At 32.7% G+C, this 16,021-nt stretch overlaps 1 protein-coding gene across 1 annotated transcript; it reads left to right on the top strand.

Moving 5' to 3' along the window:
• Positions 1-4,768: 4,768 nt before the first annotated feature.
• LOC114292990 (uncharacterized) lies at positions 4,769-10,365 on the top strand. The gene is made up of 4 exons (XM_082873791.1): positions 4,769-5,036; positions 9,473-9,656; positions 9,778-9,999; positions 10,124-10,365. Exons 2-4 carry the CDS (start codon positions 9,486-9,488, stop codon positions 10,139-10,141), a joined length of 411 nt encoding a protein of 136 aa, XP_082729917.1. The 5' UTR covers positions 4,769-5,036; positions 9,473-9,485; the 3' UTR covers positions 10,142-10,365.
• The last annotated feature ends 5,656 nt before the right edge of the window (positions 10,366-16,021 follow it).

Here is a 16,021-nt window from a genome sequence, read left to right as displayed (position 1 = left end):
ATGTCCAAATTTTGAGCCTTACTATCCTCTGCCCTGGTCGACCTGATCTTGTTCTTGAGATTCCTGTGAATGGGGACCCCAAAGGCGTGTGGTTTACACTGAAAGAAGACACCTGTTTCCATCTGAGATTCTCCATTCAGGTCAGCAACAATATTGTTTCTAGCCTGAGGTACATTAAAACTGGTTGGAAAACTGGTCTCAACGATACTCTCTCTCTCTCTAAGAGCGAAGGTTCATTTTTTGTTTACACCCTCAGATGGTGAGGACTCTTCTATGTTTCTTTTTTAGTTGACAGGTCGAAGCAGATGCTTGGAACCTTTAGTTCTCAAGCTGCGCCTTACATCCATGAGGGGAAATTCTATTTCCACCACCCTAATAAACTCAAGGCAAATCTTTTCTCAATACACATCTCTATTAATTTAATTATTAAGTAATTATCTCAATTCACATCCTTAAAATTATAAATAAATCCTTCACTCATATGTACACACACTTTACCCTCAAAATACATACACTTTAATTATCCCAATTTACAATTCTACTTCAAACAAGAGGGAAGAAGTTCAAACAGGATTAAAGCAAAAATATCTTCACCATCATCGTCCTATTTCTTGAAAAAGACAATGCCCCAAAATTATAAATTGACTAGGTTCTTCAAACAGGAGGGAAGAAGACGATGCCCCAATTATATAAATTGACTAGGTTCTTCAGTGCAAAAATATCTTGGAAACATTCGCCACTACCCTCTTTAATTGACTTCAGCCCACCTTTCCTAGGTTCTTCAGTGCATACCCGAATAGTTCTTCAGTAAGGAAAATTTCAATTCGGTTCTACAGAGCCGAAGTAAGTAAAATAATTCGGATAATAAAAACCGAAAATAATAACAAAATTCGGAATTCTTTTGTTCGGAACTCCAAGACCGAATAGTTCTAGCGACGAACTATTCATATTTTTTCGGTATTTGATAACCGAATTAATTTAACAAATTCGGCATTGCGTTTCCGACTAAAAAACGCAAAAAAAAAAAAAAAATTATGAGTGCCGATCAAAATCAAATAAAAATTGTTGAACTAATAATTAAACGATGTTAATAATTGAGTATAAACTTAAAGATTAAAGCAATAGAGGAGATGTTTTGTTTGCAAATAACAAAGAGGAGTACAGAGTGTGTAAGAAGCAAAGTGACTACAAAAAAAAAATTATAGTTTAATTTTTTTGTTTCAAAAAGTGTATATTGAGATATTTTTATTTCTAAAAGATGTGTATAGAGAATTTGTATATATATTATTATGAGTGTTGATCAATGCCTATTATAGTAATTTTTAATTAGGATATAATTGTCATTAACTTAATTTTTCATTAAGTGTGTTCACTGAGTTTATTAGGGCGGTGGAAATAGAATTTCTCATGCATGAGATGCCAAAAGAGACTACCCTCTCTAAAATGACAAATTTGACCTTATCAAATGTAATGAGTGACAGGTGGGTGTCGTACAGATATAATTGGCCAATTAAAAGTTGCCACGACATGTATTTGAATCGGACTTTGTAGTATCAGCTTCGGCAACCACCTGTGACAGTTATTAGAAAACAAAATTGTAATAAACCAAAAACTCATACATCAAATTGTATAAAACTAATGTGAGAATGACATTTTAAAAATTGTAAATCATTTTATGAGTCTTTTAATTTAAATGAAGGAAAAATTATAATTCAGTGTATATTTTCAAAATAAATTTTAAATCAATGGTAAATTTTATCAATTTTAATAATTAGTTATAAACTTTTTTATTAATTTATAAATATTTTGTTAAAATATCATTGATTTGTAATTTTTTTCAAAATAAATTGAAGTAAATTACAAATATACACCCTAAAGTTTCTTTAAAATATAGGCTATCTCAATAATTTTGAAAATTACAAATACTTTCTTGTCGAGATTCTTTGTTTAACATAATTAACAAAAAAAAAAAAAAAAAATTCTAACTACTTTTCTATCCAACAATAAAATTACATAAATTGTTAATGGAAATATATTTTTGACATTTTTAAAAACTGTTAATTGACTTAATTAATGAAATGGTTTATTTGTTATACGACTAGAAACTTAAAGGGTGAGATGTAATTTTCAAAATTATAAAGAACATTCCATATTTTAAATAAATCTTAGAGAGTGTGTTTGTAATTTACCAATAAATTGATACACTTTTGCCAACTCAATCTATATGATCTTTTTGTACAATTTTTTTATTTGTATATCATCTTTTTTTTTTTTTTTCTATGCAAAACTTCATACCTTATTATTAGTGGTAAGTTACACTAACCTCCTTTGAGTGTAGAAAAAATATAACATGTTTCACAATTTTAATATAATTATATTAACATACCTTTTACGAGACCAGTGTTGGGTTGGCAGGCCAACAACCTTGTGTGCTAACCGGAATACGCATGTCCAATCTATGGTAGGGGTGCAACTTGGGCGGGCTTAACCCAAGCAACCTGAATCTAATAAGAATTTTTTTAAGGCTTGGAAAAGATATTTTCAAATTTGGTACGAGTTTAGGCAAAAATTCAGAAGTCTGAATTAAATTTGGGCAGGCTTAGGCAAAGACGTCAAACAACCCGAGCAACCCGAAACCAAAATTATATATATATATACAAAAAGAATAAATATACATATAAATTATTAGTCATTACGTGATATTAAAGTAATTCAGATTATTAAATTATATTAAATATTTATTATATATACAAATAACATAAAATCTTACCTTTTTTTTTCACTCATAAATTGTAAAGACTACTATAGCGGCATTTCTCTTACATTATATAAATTATTTTTTTTTGGATAGAATTAATGATTTTCTATTTAAAAAAAATGTAAATAGAGTCAATTTTTAATAATTTAATAATATAGCTGCAAAAAAAATAATAAATAAATAACTGAAATTCATTTATAATTTGGGCAACTCGGGCAATTCGGTTTTAACTCGGGTCGGGCTTGAGCAAGCAGCCACGAGTTACAATTCCGGCCTAGGAGGGCCTGGTCAGGTCTCAGCCCAACTTGGGCTGGGCTTGGACAACCTCCCAACCCGACCGAACCCGACCGATTTGCACCCCTAATCTATGGTCGATTGGAGACAAAACTTAGGCAAACCAAAAATAAAAATAAATAAATTTTTTTTTTTAAATAAATAATGTTATATAAATAAAAAAAATTCATACATAATGATGTGATTCATTAAGAACCATTTATTTCAAAACAAAATAACATTTTTTTGGATAAATAAAAAAGCACCATTAAATATGCATTTATTTACAATAATGATATTACCACATCATTCTTGTGAAATTTTTTGTATAAATTGAGAAATGCCCCCTCCGCCATTTCATCACCCCCAATTGCACCTCTAATGAGGTAACAAATAATACCAACCAATCAACTCTTTTTAAATTCTTCTCTCCTTTCAAAATTGTTTGCCACCTTATTAGAGGTGTAATTGGGAGTGATGAAATGGAGAGATGTAGCAAAATTCATATAAATTTTATGTATGGATAAAATTTTCCATTTTAAATAGTTAGTACTGATTGTGGGGAAACATTACCATCAAATTCTAGGGGAAAAAAATAACGTCTTAAGGAGGGTGATAGATAACCAATGGAATAAACGCGCATCTCCAGGTAAACTTGCAAATGAATAGACCAATCCCCTTTTATAGATGATCAGTAATTGGTAACTTTGGTTCAAGCAATGCCACAACACAAGTTTTGCCTTCCAATCTAGAAACGCACATATAATCTCGTAAGTCCCCATCACAAGCTATTAAAATCAAATCACCATCCTCGTCTTTATACTTGACATGAAAAGTTCCAGCCTCTAGGTTTAACCTCTCCGCCACTTCTTGCTGCAACTCTATGAGCCGCGATGACAAAGACAGACGAAATTTAATTGCGTTACCTTCTGCATATTTTTCTTTTATAGTCACAACATTGGCATCTTGCATCGTTGTATCATGTGGCTCGGTGTGAACAATACTAGCTGAGGGTTGAGCAAAAGGAAGATCATCAAGATTCAATTGTGAGCTTTGTTCTAGATTAACACACGGAGCCCATTCATTAGTCTGAGAGCAACCAGACTTATATATATTGCGACGTGGCCACCTATCAATACCATATTCTCTATATGCACGCTTCAACGTAGATTTGCTAACTGTGAAAGGAAGAATCCAAATAATAGATATTACTTTATATTTGTTTATATAACAATCCATCTAGTTGAAATAACTACCAAGATCACAAGCAACATTATATTTTATTTTATGAAAGTGCAAGCATACCTTGGAGATTTTCCACAGCATCCTTGAGTTTCATTTTTGAAGTTTGTAGGATATTGTCACGATCCAAACCGGCCCCTATAGATTTAGTGTCGTAACTAACCAGTAATCCATAGATTACCTACAGCCTCAAAGACAAAATTTCAAAATAATTAATTTTATCGGAGCCTGAAACGGAAGCAAAACAAAAATGATGATGTCCATTGAGCTGTGCGTACATGATCAACTGCAGTAATTAAAACATTCTTAACACACTTTCATATATCACTACAAGAAATTAATTTTTTAGAGACTAATATTTAGGAACTAGTTGAATTTGGTCACTAAAAATGATCTTTCAGGGACAAATTTAAACATATAATAATTTACTTATGAGATTGTAAAATTAACTGTTAAGATTCTCGCTTAATATTTTTTGAGACCAATAAATTTGATTGCTAATACATTATTAACATCTTTAGGGACCAAAAGTAATGAAAAATTTGCAAAACTCCACCAGATGAAATACATGCTTTGTTCACACTTCATTCACTTTTACAAATCCACGATGCGAAACAACTCCGTTGCAAATCTTCACTCTATCCATCACATATCATCTCTCTCTTCGCTCTCTCTATCGCAGATCTTCACTCAAAGTCAAATTTGAGATCTACAAGCTTCAATCCACAGTAAATCTCTGTTCTTCAAATTTGTTGCAGATTTGGTGAGTCTCTCTCTCAACCTCTCTCTGCTTATACATACATACATATATATGTAGATCTATGAAGAACACAATAAGTAGTTCACGTATTGTTCGATTGGACATATTAAAATTGCTATATACTACATATTATTATCGATTGAGCTCTCATTATCATCTTGTATAAAATCTAGGATTTCTTTCGCTTTCTACATCTCAATCTCTTGTTCTTTTTCTCTGTCTATTCGATTTGATCATCTCTCTTCATTTGAGTGATTTAGAATCTGAAGAGCACAAAATACCTATTCGACTAATTGAACGCTAAATCCGAGGCACTTGTTCTGCATTTTTTTTTGTGCTTTGGGATTGGAAATTTATGTGCCAAATTTGTTTTTAAAAAAAGGTTTTCAAATAATCTAGGTAGGTGCTTTTTTCTTCCTAGCTAAACTGTAGCAATCTGGATTTGCATTTGTTTTCAATAGTTTGTATTTTAATTCAACTTCAGAATTGATTTGATTTGTATTTGATTGTTTTGTATTCTAATTCATTCCAGAAATGATTGGATTTTGTTGTTTATCAATGTACGGGCTTTTAGATTTCTTTTAGTTCAATTTGGATTTGACTGATTTGGATCTGGAGGTAAAGTTTTATTTCACTCTTCCATGGTTTCTATCAATCCATACTTTGCTATTGCTTGCTACTTCATATCACCTAATTAGAAGTGATTGCGTAATTAGGTGCACAATGTATAAGTGAGCAATACTACATTAGGCAAAATAATCTTGTTATGAAATTAATTTTGTAGAGTGTTTATGCGTTTGGATCCGTGGTTTTATTTTTATCAATGGAAGACACAAGTTTAAGCTCATATACACCCACACTCATCATCCCCCCCTGCTACCTTGTTGATTGTTTGATGTTTGAGGATCAAAACAAAGGTTAAAAGCCCTCCTAAATACTTTCCATAGCAGAGGCTTGTTTCAAGAATACCAGTAAACACATGTAAGGATTCCCACATGAAATTGTGCTGGTTTCTTAATAAAAATATATCAATCTGGTTGAGATGTGTTTGCTAAGCTATGATGGAGCTTCTCCCCCTTAGCTTGGTTCTTGGTGTTCCATTCCTTGTAATCCGTTTGTTCTTATTATTTTCTAGTGATAGAATTTCAATTTCCTTTGCCAATGAAAATTAAAATTAATATATATATATATATATATTTGTTTTGGGAGGTAGATTAAAAACTAATTTTTTAACTTTTAAAAAATATTACTTTAATCTCTTTGCCAAAAAAAGGCCTATGATATGAAAAAGGCATTAAGAGAAGCTAACATATATTGAACAGGATTGTTATCATGCAATGTTTTTTGAGTGGGTTTACAAACCTAGAACACAACACCAGAATTTTGGAAAGTGCAAAGAGCAATAGTAAAGTAAGTTCCTTTGCTTATAAATAGCTTCTCAAATATGTTGTATTTTGGAATATCACATTTCTGCGTCTCAATTTATCTCTTGGTTGTTGAGCACTTAGAAAGGATGAACGGCTTTAGGGCTATTTTTGGAAGTCTTGTCCTACCTGATTCAATATCATACCCTATAGAATCCTTTTCTAATCCCATCTTTGGGTTAGACCTGCCAAGGTATTGTAAGATGATTGCAAGTGATATTGGGAACATTGGGTAATTTCTATTGTTATGTTTTAGATAGTATTTTATATTTCTTGGTGAAGATTAGTGATCTTGTATTTGGACATCATGTAGTCATCTAATGTAGAGTTTAGAAGCTGCAACTATTTTGTATGTTTCAAATTATTTCTTTTTCGTCTTCTAACAGTTCAAAACTTAATTAGATCGTTGAAGGCAATATCGAGTTTTAATACTTTTGGTTGGGTATATTTTGTTCAATCTGAGCTAAAAATTTGGAAATAAGGTCTTAATGAAGGAAAGATCTCAGGTGCAGAGTCTGGCTGTTCCCTCCAAGTTGACATTTTTGTGTTCAGCGGCCCTTGAAGGTTTTTGGTGGTGGAGTGTCTTATAGCCATTTCGAACTAATGTATATTCTGCAAGGTAAGTTGCTAGATGGTTGGTGATTCTCAATTCATTCTCTATTCTGCTCCTACCTTTCAGGATATTTTTAGTTTTCATTCGCATGTTTTCTACCCTTCACATTTGGGGAAGTTCACTTTTTCTGACAGTGTGGCTTCAGAGTAAGAAGAGAAACAAGTTTTTGGTGAATATTTTCAAATTTTTTATGTTGTTCCATGTAAAGTTGTATTGAATATGGACATGATGATGTTAACCTCTTGTTTTCCTGAGAATTATTTTAACCATGGCCCTAATTGGTATGAAGTGCTTTAAGAATAGCTCTGTGACTACCCAAAGGAGATTGGGTTAATGGCTTTTGCCTTAAAGCTTTTGCTACTTAAGCACTTTAAGAATAGCACCGCTGACTTTGAGACTGTTAGGGATATCAAAGAGAACCTTTACTACTTAAGGTGAAGAAATAACATTATAGTTTGGTATGCTTTTTTGGGATTTGTTTCATTACAATTCATTAAATTTGTTTTCCTGCAGTTATGATTACAATAGGGAATATCAATTGGGACTTGAGACTACCATCCTTGTTAAGAATTATACTATAAGTTTATTCTCTTATCTATCCGTGTAATTAAATAGAATCTTCTAGGAATTGTTCAACTTACTTTCCTTTTGGGCATGGTGTGACTATGATTGTGACATATAAAATATCCCAAGCTGGGAGGTTTAAAGCAATTAATAGCAATGGTTGCTTTTTTTTTTTTTTTTTTAAATTATCTCATAGTAGTTTCATATATGGTGCCTTTATGCGGAATATTTTAAAAGTAGTTGAAAATATGTACTTATGTGTACTTACTATTTAACTCATGGATTTTTGTCTCATATTTCTCTTTGGTTTCTTCATTTTGTAGGAAATTAACGCACAGTTTAGATATATATATATATGACATAGGTTATACTTTTCCGTATTAAAATTTGTACGTATTTTTTGTTAATTTATTAAGAAAAGTTGATTTAATCAACTGCCAGATGGAAGGGTCATCAGTAATTTCAATGAGCATTGAAAGAGCTCTCTCTCTCTCTCTCTCTCTCTCTCTCTCTCTCTCTCTCAATATTAATGGTTGGAATTGTTGCTAATATATCTTTTGGTACTTGCTTAGAATTCTATAAATGATAAACAACTAAAATTTCAGCGATGTTAGCTATCTCACTGAACTTTCCTGTCATTTTATTTGTGTTTCTTCTTTTCAACACTGAAGAAGCTATGGGATTGTTATTCAATGTGTACACAATTCAAGCGTGGTTGAGAGTATCTACTGGCCTACTAGTAATATCGTTGTTTGATTTACCTATCAGTGTGAGTTTAGATCTGCCAAGTGAATTACTAGTTTAGTATTATGGATGAAAAATCAATTAGATTGTTTGGGGCATTTTTTAAACAGAGGATTACTGGTCGTTATATGCTGTTGCTGGTGGAATTAGGACGGTTATTGGGTGGGCCTGGTTGTTATTGCTTGGTTCACGTGCAAATCAAATGATGAAATTTGCGGTTCACATATTGACTACTTATCTCGCTGTGATTAGTGTGTTGTGTTTTTGGGGCGAACAATTCTTCTGGGGTGTTGCTTTTGCTGTTAGAGCTGCATTGCAGTTGTTGTATATCATATACTTTATAGACAGGTAAAAGTTTGAGCTTGTACAGCTTCATTTTATCTGATTATGTTTTTTGGTGCTTTGGCTCTGGTTAGAGTGATTACCTCATGTGGGATATGTCACCAGTATCACAACTTTATAGTTTTTAGATGTATGCAAATTAGTAGGAAAGACATAATTCAATTGGTATATATGGACCAAATCATGATGTTATACTGTTCATTATTAGAACAATGACTTTTGAATATTAAGACATTAATTTTGTGTGACTACTAACTGGACCTGGGTTTTTTTCATTCACTTGCTCTTTAGTAATGATGAAGCATTTTGCCATATGATTGGTACAAATAAAATTCCTAATATAACACTTCAACAGTGAGTCCAGCTCTAAACATGTTGGAAACATATTATGTTAGTATAGATTAGTACTTTAAATTCTTAGTTTAAATAGCTTGGTCTTTTGTATTTCTTCTGAATCACTTGAATTAGTTCTAGTTCCTGCATGAGGATTCATACTCATCAAAGATAAATAATTGCACAATAGTTAACGTTTAGAACATTCTCTTATTAGTTTGGGATGACTCTTCCAAATTAAATGCGTCATTGTTAGTAGTTGCTTATGAAAATCTTGTAAATGTATTGGGCTATGATTTAATTTGTAAGAAAAAGGTTAGTTTGCATTAAATAAAACTCTCTTCTCTCTCATGATAAAGATCTGGAATAACCTTTAATCAACTGTTTCCATTGTTCCCTAACTGTATATTTTTCTGTAGGCTTTCATTTACCATGTGGGTTTTGCAAGGAGCTGTTAAGATGGTGTGGAGTCTTCTCGGGGTTTTGAGAGTAGCATGCACATTCATGTTAGCCATGCTTTTATGGCTAGCATTATGGTCTTTCGGTGCAGCTGGTGTTGTGGCTTCAAGCATGGGTGATGGTGGACGTTGGTGGCTTCTTGTGGTGAGCTGGCAAGTTTTTTGCTATTCATGCTATTTGTTATTGTCGGGGTTTAGTCAGAACAAGGTATTATCATTGTATGTTTCTTCCACTGAGACCAAGAAGTGCTGTTATTTATATGCAGGTATTCTCTCTAAGTTTATTTTGGATGAGTGCAGTTCTCTGTAATACTGTTCATGTTATTGTGTCTGGGATGGTGTTTCTTGTTCTTCTCCATGGTGGTCGAGAAGCGGCATCAATGCCTTCCAAGCCACTGATGAAGTCTCTGTGGTATGCCATGACTACTTTTGGTAGCATTTGCTATGGATCACTCTTTACAGCTGCTATCTGGACATTACCGTGGAAGGTAGTCACATATTGCTTTGAATTAAGTTTACAGAAATATTATTTGCACAAGTGGATAGCATTCATAGATATTATCAAGCGTGCATGGGTATGACTGATTATGCAGTTTGATTGAATTCTTTCAGATTAGGGGATTCAGATAAAAGATTGGCAACAATGTGTGTTTGTTGTGCTGTGTTGATTTTCCTATTTTATCTTGTGGAGACTCTGGTTCGTTTTTTCAACAAGTATGCCTATGTCCAGGTAATTCCATTATCCTTTTATTGGTAATTCTACTATCCTGTTTTATCTTGTGGCTGGTTTGAATTCTCTCGTCTTTGAATTTTTGTAATCACATAGATCGTGATCTTTGTGTTTACTATGACCTCTTAATAGATCAATGTCTTTTGTGTATTTTACAGGTTGAGAGCTCTGTTTCTGCTCCTACGGATGGAAAAAACACCCGTGGTCTAACAATGGCCCAAGCACCCTCCAATATGGTTGGGCATCTATCCCATTTTCACACCAAACTATGAGGTAACTATTGTCTATCATTTTATCTATCTCACAGATGACTAAGTGGCCAATATTTTTACCTTCTAAAACCACAGAGAAATGCAATCTTTCTAATTTAACAACAAAATCTATATGATAAAGGACAGTAAGCAAGCATTCCACAACAAAAGTCAAAGTCCTTGTTTTAACAAAATGATAAATAGTAGATGAACAACTTAAATCATATAGTAGCCTTCTAAGAAACCTTCTGATTGATTAGAACTTCAGTTCATGCTTTTGTTCGTAGACCTTCTCATTTGGATTTCTAAGAAAATGGTTTTGATCATCATCTTTGGTTTGCCAGGAACACCATTAGGGAAGGCCACTGAAGCCCTTCCTTTGTCAGCATTCTCAAACTGGGCATGGCAAATGCAAAGCCATAACGTGGTGTTGAAGTCGACTGGGGTTGATATCTTCATAGAGGTTTAATTCATATAATGACCTATGTTGAACTAATTTGATCCTATTTTGAGTTTTAACTCATATAATAAACCATGTTGAAGTGACTTTGGATACTTTGTGTTTTAATTTTTGTAAAATTTTATTTTCTATATACTCTTTGTGGTTTGGGAGGAAAATGCCTTTGGTGTGTGGATTTTAAATTTTTATTTTATTTTATTTTATTTGATTGGATGACAAATTTAATTTTTGGGCATTATAAGCTATGAAATTAAATGGTTACAAAATATTTTCTAAATTGACTTTTAGCGACGAAAATGTGTGGTAGAAAACGTTATTTGTCTTTTGGCGGCCAAATATAGTTGTCGTTAAAAATGTCATTATTTTGTTTTTCGCGACCAAATCGAGATATTTTGTGACGAAGTATTAGCGACTAAATGTTTAGTCTTGTAAAATCAAACATTTTGTGACAATATAAAATTAGTCGCTATTTGTTATTTTTAGCGACATTTTCAAAAATTGGTTGCTAAAGACTTTTCTAGACGCACTTTTAGTGACTCTTTTAGTGACAAATTTAATTTTGTCACAAAAACTATTTAGAGACCAAAATAATGGTTCTAGGGACCAAAATAATTGGTCGCCAAAAGTCTTATATGTTGTAGTGTATACATGTACGAAGACATATTTTATATCTCACACACTACATGAAGGACTTTTAACAAAATACAAGGATTAACCCAAGCTTGACAAAATAAAACAAAGCCTCTACACAGAGGCACTTCTTGGGTGGCTTGACAAAGAGGTGGACTCCAGGACAAACTCTAATGTTGATCCTTCAATTGCTCACCTACACATATATATAAAGAGTGAGTTAACGCCCAGTGAATAACACCAAAGTAAAAAGGTTATACGAATGAGATTTTTAATTAAGTAATTCATATTTATACGTAATACATGTAAATCCAACTAAGAACGATTTCAAGTCCAATCCATCATGCTCAAGGCGTATCAGAAGGGCAAAACAACCTCGGGTCCAAAGTTCTCATTCATACAGAACGACCTCGGGTCCAAAATACTCATTCATACAGAATGACCTCGGGTCCAAAATACTTGTCCAATGATATGACAGAATGGTCTTGGGACCAATCATAACACGGAACGGCCTCGGGCCCAATCACTGTTGGAAAATTGGGTTTTATATGGCTTATTTTGGGCCATCTTTGAGTCCAAAATTGAGTGGGCCCCGAACATCTTTTGGGACGGGTCCGAAGAGGTGATGTGTTCCTTGCCGCATGGCAAGTCACACGGTGAAGACTGTTCGTCAAAACCATTTATAAGTGAATAAGAAGTTGATGTCATTTTCGGGTTCATGGAATGAATATTTAAAGATTTAAATGTGGGTTTCCTTTTAATGGGTTGTCCCACATTGAAACTTTAAGAGAGCTTTTTTGTGTATATAAGCTCTAGACTACAATACTTAGGTTGGGCCCCAAGGGGCACTCCAAGTTTGTAGAAGGGATGAGTTATGGACAAAGTGAATCTTGGCCCAAACCACCACAAACTCGCGCCACCGCCGTCGTCCGTCCGTCCATGCCGAGCGCAGGTTGTGGGTCGGGTCAATTCTTGTATTAATTTTTTGGACAAAATTCATTTGAATTTTTTTAAAAATTATTGCGGGAATTTAATTCAAAATTGAATTTAAATTTTTTCCAAACAAACTTTTTCCTGTCTAAATATTCCACAAACAGATTTTTCAGTCCAAACAGTTTTTCTAACTGTTTAAAACCGGACAGATTCTTAACTATCCAGACAGATTCAAATCTGGACAGTTTTGTTGCAAATCTGTTTGAATTTTGAATGATATCTGTTCATTTCAAAAGTGCACCTATTCAAGTTAAATTCATACCTGTTCGAACAGTAGTGTTTGCCTATAAATACCTTTCAATTCCAGCAATCTAAACATCTGAAAATTAGTCTACAAAATTCATTTTGCTATCCTATTTGCTCATTTGCATTATATATTCTTCATTCTAGTTTTAAAATAAAATTGAGAGAGTATAGAACACAAAGTTTTGTTCGCCGGACAAATTTGTTTGAAGTGCTACTACAAGTTTGTGAAGATCATTGTATCCTGGGAGATAGACGCCACTCAACCGTAAGCACCGTAGCGGGGCGAATCTGTCTTAAGGACAGAGTATCACACACTCGACTTGGTCTTTGATTTTTCATTTGGTTCGATAAAATAAATTCTGTAAGTTTATTATTTTATTTATTTGTTTCAGTTTCAATTTATTTTATTTACACAGAAGATTGTTCCAACAATCACATTACAGAACGACCTCAGGTCCAACATTTCCATATTCATATCTATACGCATACTCATATTCATGATCATGATCACATTCGTATTCAATGGCCTTAGGCCTATTTCGTGTCCTTGACATACATATCAGACGGCCTTGGGCCCACTTCATATCCTTGTCAAACATATCAAATAGCCTTGGGTCCATTTCATATACATACAAAACGACCTTTGGTCCATGTAATCAAATATACAGAACGACCTTTAGGCCAATTTCATATTCATTCAGAACAACCTTTGGTCCATTCAGATGATTTCATGCTTATCAATTTCATTATAGCCTTACACAATCAAATGAGTAGAATGCTCATTCATAATTCGAATTCACAAGTCCAGAACACTTACACATGGGTGGTATTTAAAAATAGCAGATACGAACATATCTTTACTAAACTCACAGTGTTCAGATATCTGGTTCACCCTTGTAGTTGACCCTACACAATTCATAATACACATAGAAATCGGGTCACAATATAATTTATTTCGTTCTTAACTTGTTTAATTCTTTTAGGCTTCTTTCTTACTCTTTTAATTCATTTATAATACTCAATATATGCCTAAGAGTGCCTAAAAATAAAAGAGAACGCAAATCGGAATATGAAACAACTTTTCAAAATTTTCTGAAACAGGGCTCTTCGCTCAAGAACAACATTGGCCGCTCGAGCAGACCCCTCGGTCTGCAAAAAATACTGGTTGCTTGCATTCTACGCTTGAGCGGCAATTTCTCCACTCGAGCAATGAAGTTGATTTATGGGTTTTCTAGAATGTTGTTTGTGCTTCAAAACATAACTTTAAAAGATACAACTTACATGCTTTGTCATATATAGCAACCATAAAACTTCTAACATGATATAATGCCAATCCTATAAGATTTGAAGCTCAAATCTCCAAGGATTCATCATACAAGCCCAAATTATATCAAATTCATTTCCTTAAACTTCATAACTCATGCGCATAAATTCTATATTTCCATGGATTGTGCATGCATGTGAAATGTAGACTCTAATTTCATCTCAAATGGTAGAAATGACACTCAAATTCATGAGATTCAACAAAATTATGTATGCATGTGTGATGTGGTGCCAAGTTCCCCTTGTTTCAAAAATCATCTTTCTTTATTTATGAAATATAAATTGAAGCTATAAAGCCCTTTAAAAAATATTTGCATGTATGAAATTTAATTCAAAATCAAACTAATTTTTGATTATCAAATATAAATTATAATTTATTTCCATATTTGTTCAAATTTAAATTTAATTCATGTTCTTCATATCAAGCCTTATTTCAAACCCACAAATTCTAAAACATGAATTGAACTTTCAAAATATAATCTCAAAACTTGGGTTCATACATGGCTTGTCTAAAACCACACAAACTCTTAATTAATCAAGAAAATGTGATCAATTTTAAACCATTTACATCAAAACTCCTTTAATTTACAAATTGAACTCATTTGTTCATAAACTCCTTTGATTTAAATCTATGATGCATGTACAATTAGAGTATTAAGACTTGTAGGTTTTGTCCATGCATGTACAAATTAGACTCAATTCATGCATGATATTCCAAAATCAAACCCAAAATAATTAATTTCCATAATCATGAATCTAATTTAATTTCGTCATCTTCTTGTAATTTGTTTTCAATTACATGAAATTGATCCCAAACTCATCTTTAATTTCAAATGTAACACAAAGATTCTATAAAATCAAACATAAATTTCATACCTTGAACTTTAATTTCAGCAAATTTAGTTGATTTCTTCCTTAGCTCTCTATTTCATCTTCAATTCTTAGCACCCAAGTGGGTTTTCCCTTGAACTTCTTCAAAAATTTCCATCAAGTTGAATCATTCTTCACCAAAGAAGTGAGCTCTCTCTCTCTCTCTCTCTCTCTCTCTCTCTGTTGAACTCAATCCTTCCACAAGGAATGCTCCAGTACAAAGAAAACAAACACACACACCTATACTTGTTGACACCACATGCACATGTGCACATTGTCTAAGGCTTCCAACACTACACTCACATGCACACACACACCCAGATTTCTCAGTACACACTCAAATTTTCTCTACACACCCAGATTTCTCTACACACACAAAAACATACTTCTCTACACACACACCTACATATATTCTCAAACCCTAAATCATTCTACAATTTAATTTATGGTTAAGATTAATTTAATTAAATAACTCTTATTCTTAACAAATCTTGATTAACACATAATTAAATTAATCATAACTAATCATAAATCTCACATAATTTAATTTATCTAATTCACTTCCTTTAGAGCCCAATTAATTATATTAAGATTTATCATTCTGAATTAGATTTTTAATCAAACTTCCAAAAGGCTCCAAATATTAAATTACACTCCCATACGGTCTGATACTCGAAATTAAAATAATTCAATTCTCCAATTATACTCTCTTGAGCCATTTAGGCTTTCAATTTCGAATTTCAAAATAAAATCCTTAATAAAATCAAATACGAATCGGACTCCAAAATTCTCATAAATCTCAAATTACCTTAAAGTAACAACCAATTTGAATCCAAATCTCCTTAATTAATTAAACATAAAATCACATGCATAATGATGTTGGCTTAATCTAAGGTTTATGCTAATTAAGCTCAATTAAATCATTACGAATCGTAATTTTGCCAAATTTCACCGTATGCTCTAAAAATCATGCTAAATACATTTATGAAATTGGTTTTGGTTTCTGG

The sequence above is a fragment of the Camellia sinensis genome, chromosome 6 (assembly GCF_055761805.1).
Source record: "Camellia sinensis isolate YWXY chromosome 6, ASM5576180v1, whole genome shotgun sequence".
NCBI lineage: Eukaryota > Viridiplantae > Streptophyta > Magnoliopsida > Ericales > Theaceae > Camellia > Camellia sinensis.
This window is presented reverse-complemented; position numbering and strand designations above follow the sequence as displayed.

Excerpts from the sequence above, each read along its gene's own strand:
- LOC114292990 (XM_082873791.1), top strand. The coding sequence starts at position 9,486 with ATGTGGGTTTTGCAAGGAGCTGTTAAGATGGTGTGGAGTCTTCTCGGG. Across the intron at positions 9,657-9,777 it reads GACGTTGGTGGCTTCTTGTG|GTATTCTCTCTAAGTTTATT; the intron begins GTGAGCTGGCAA and ends ATTTATATGCAG.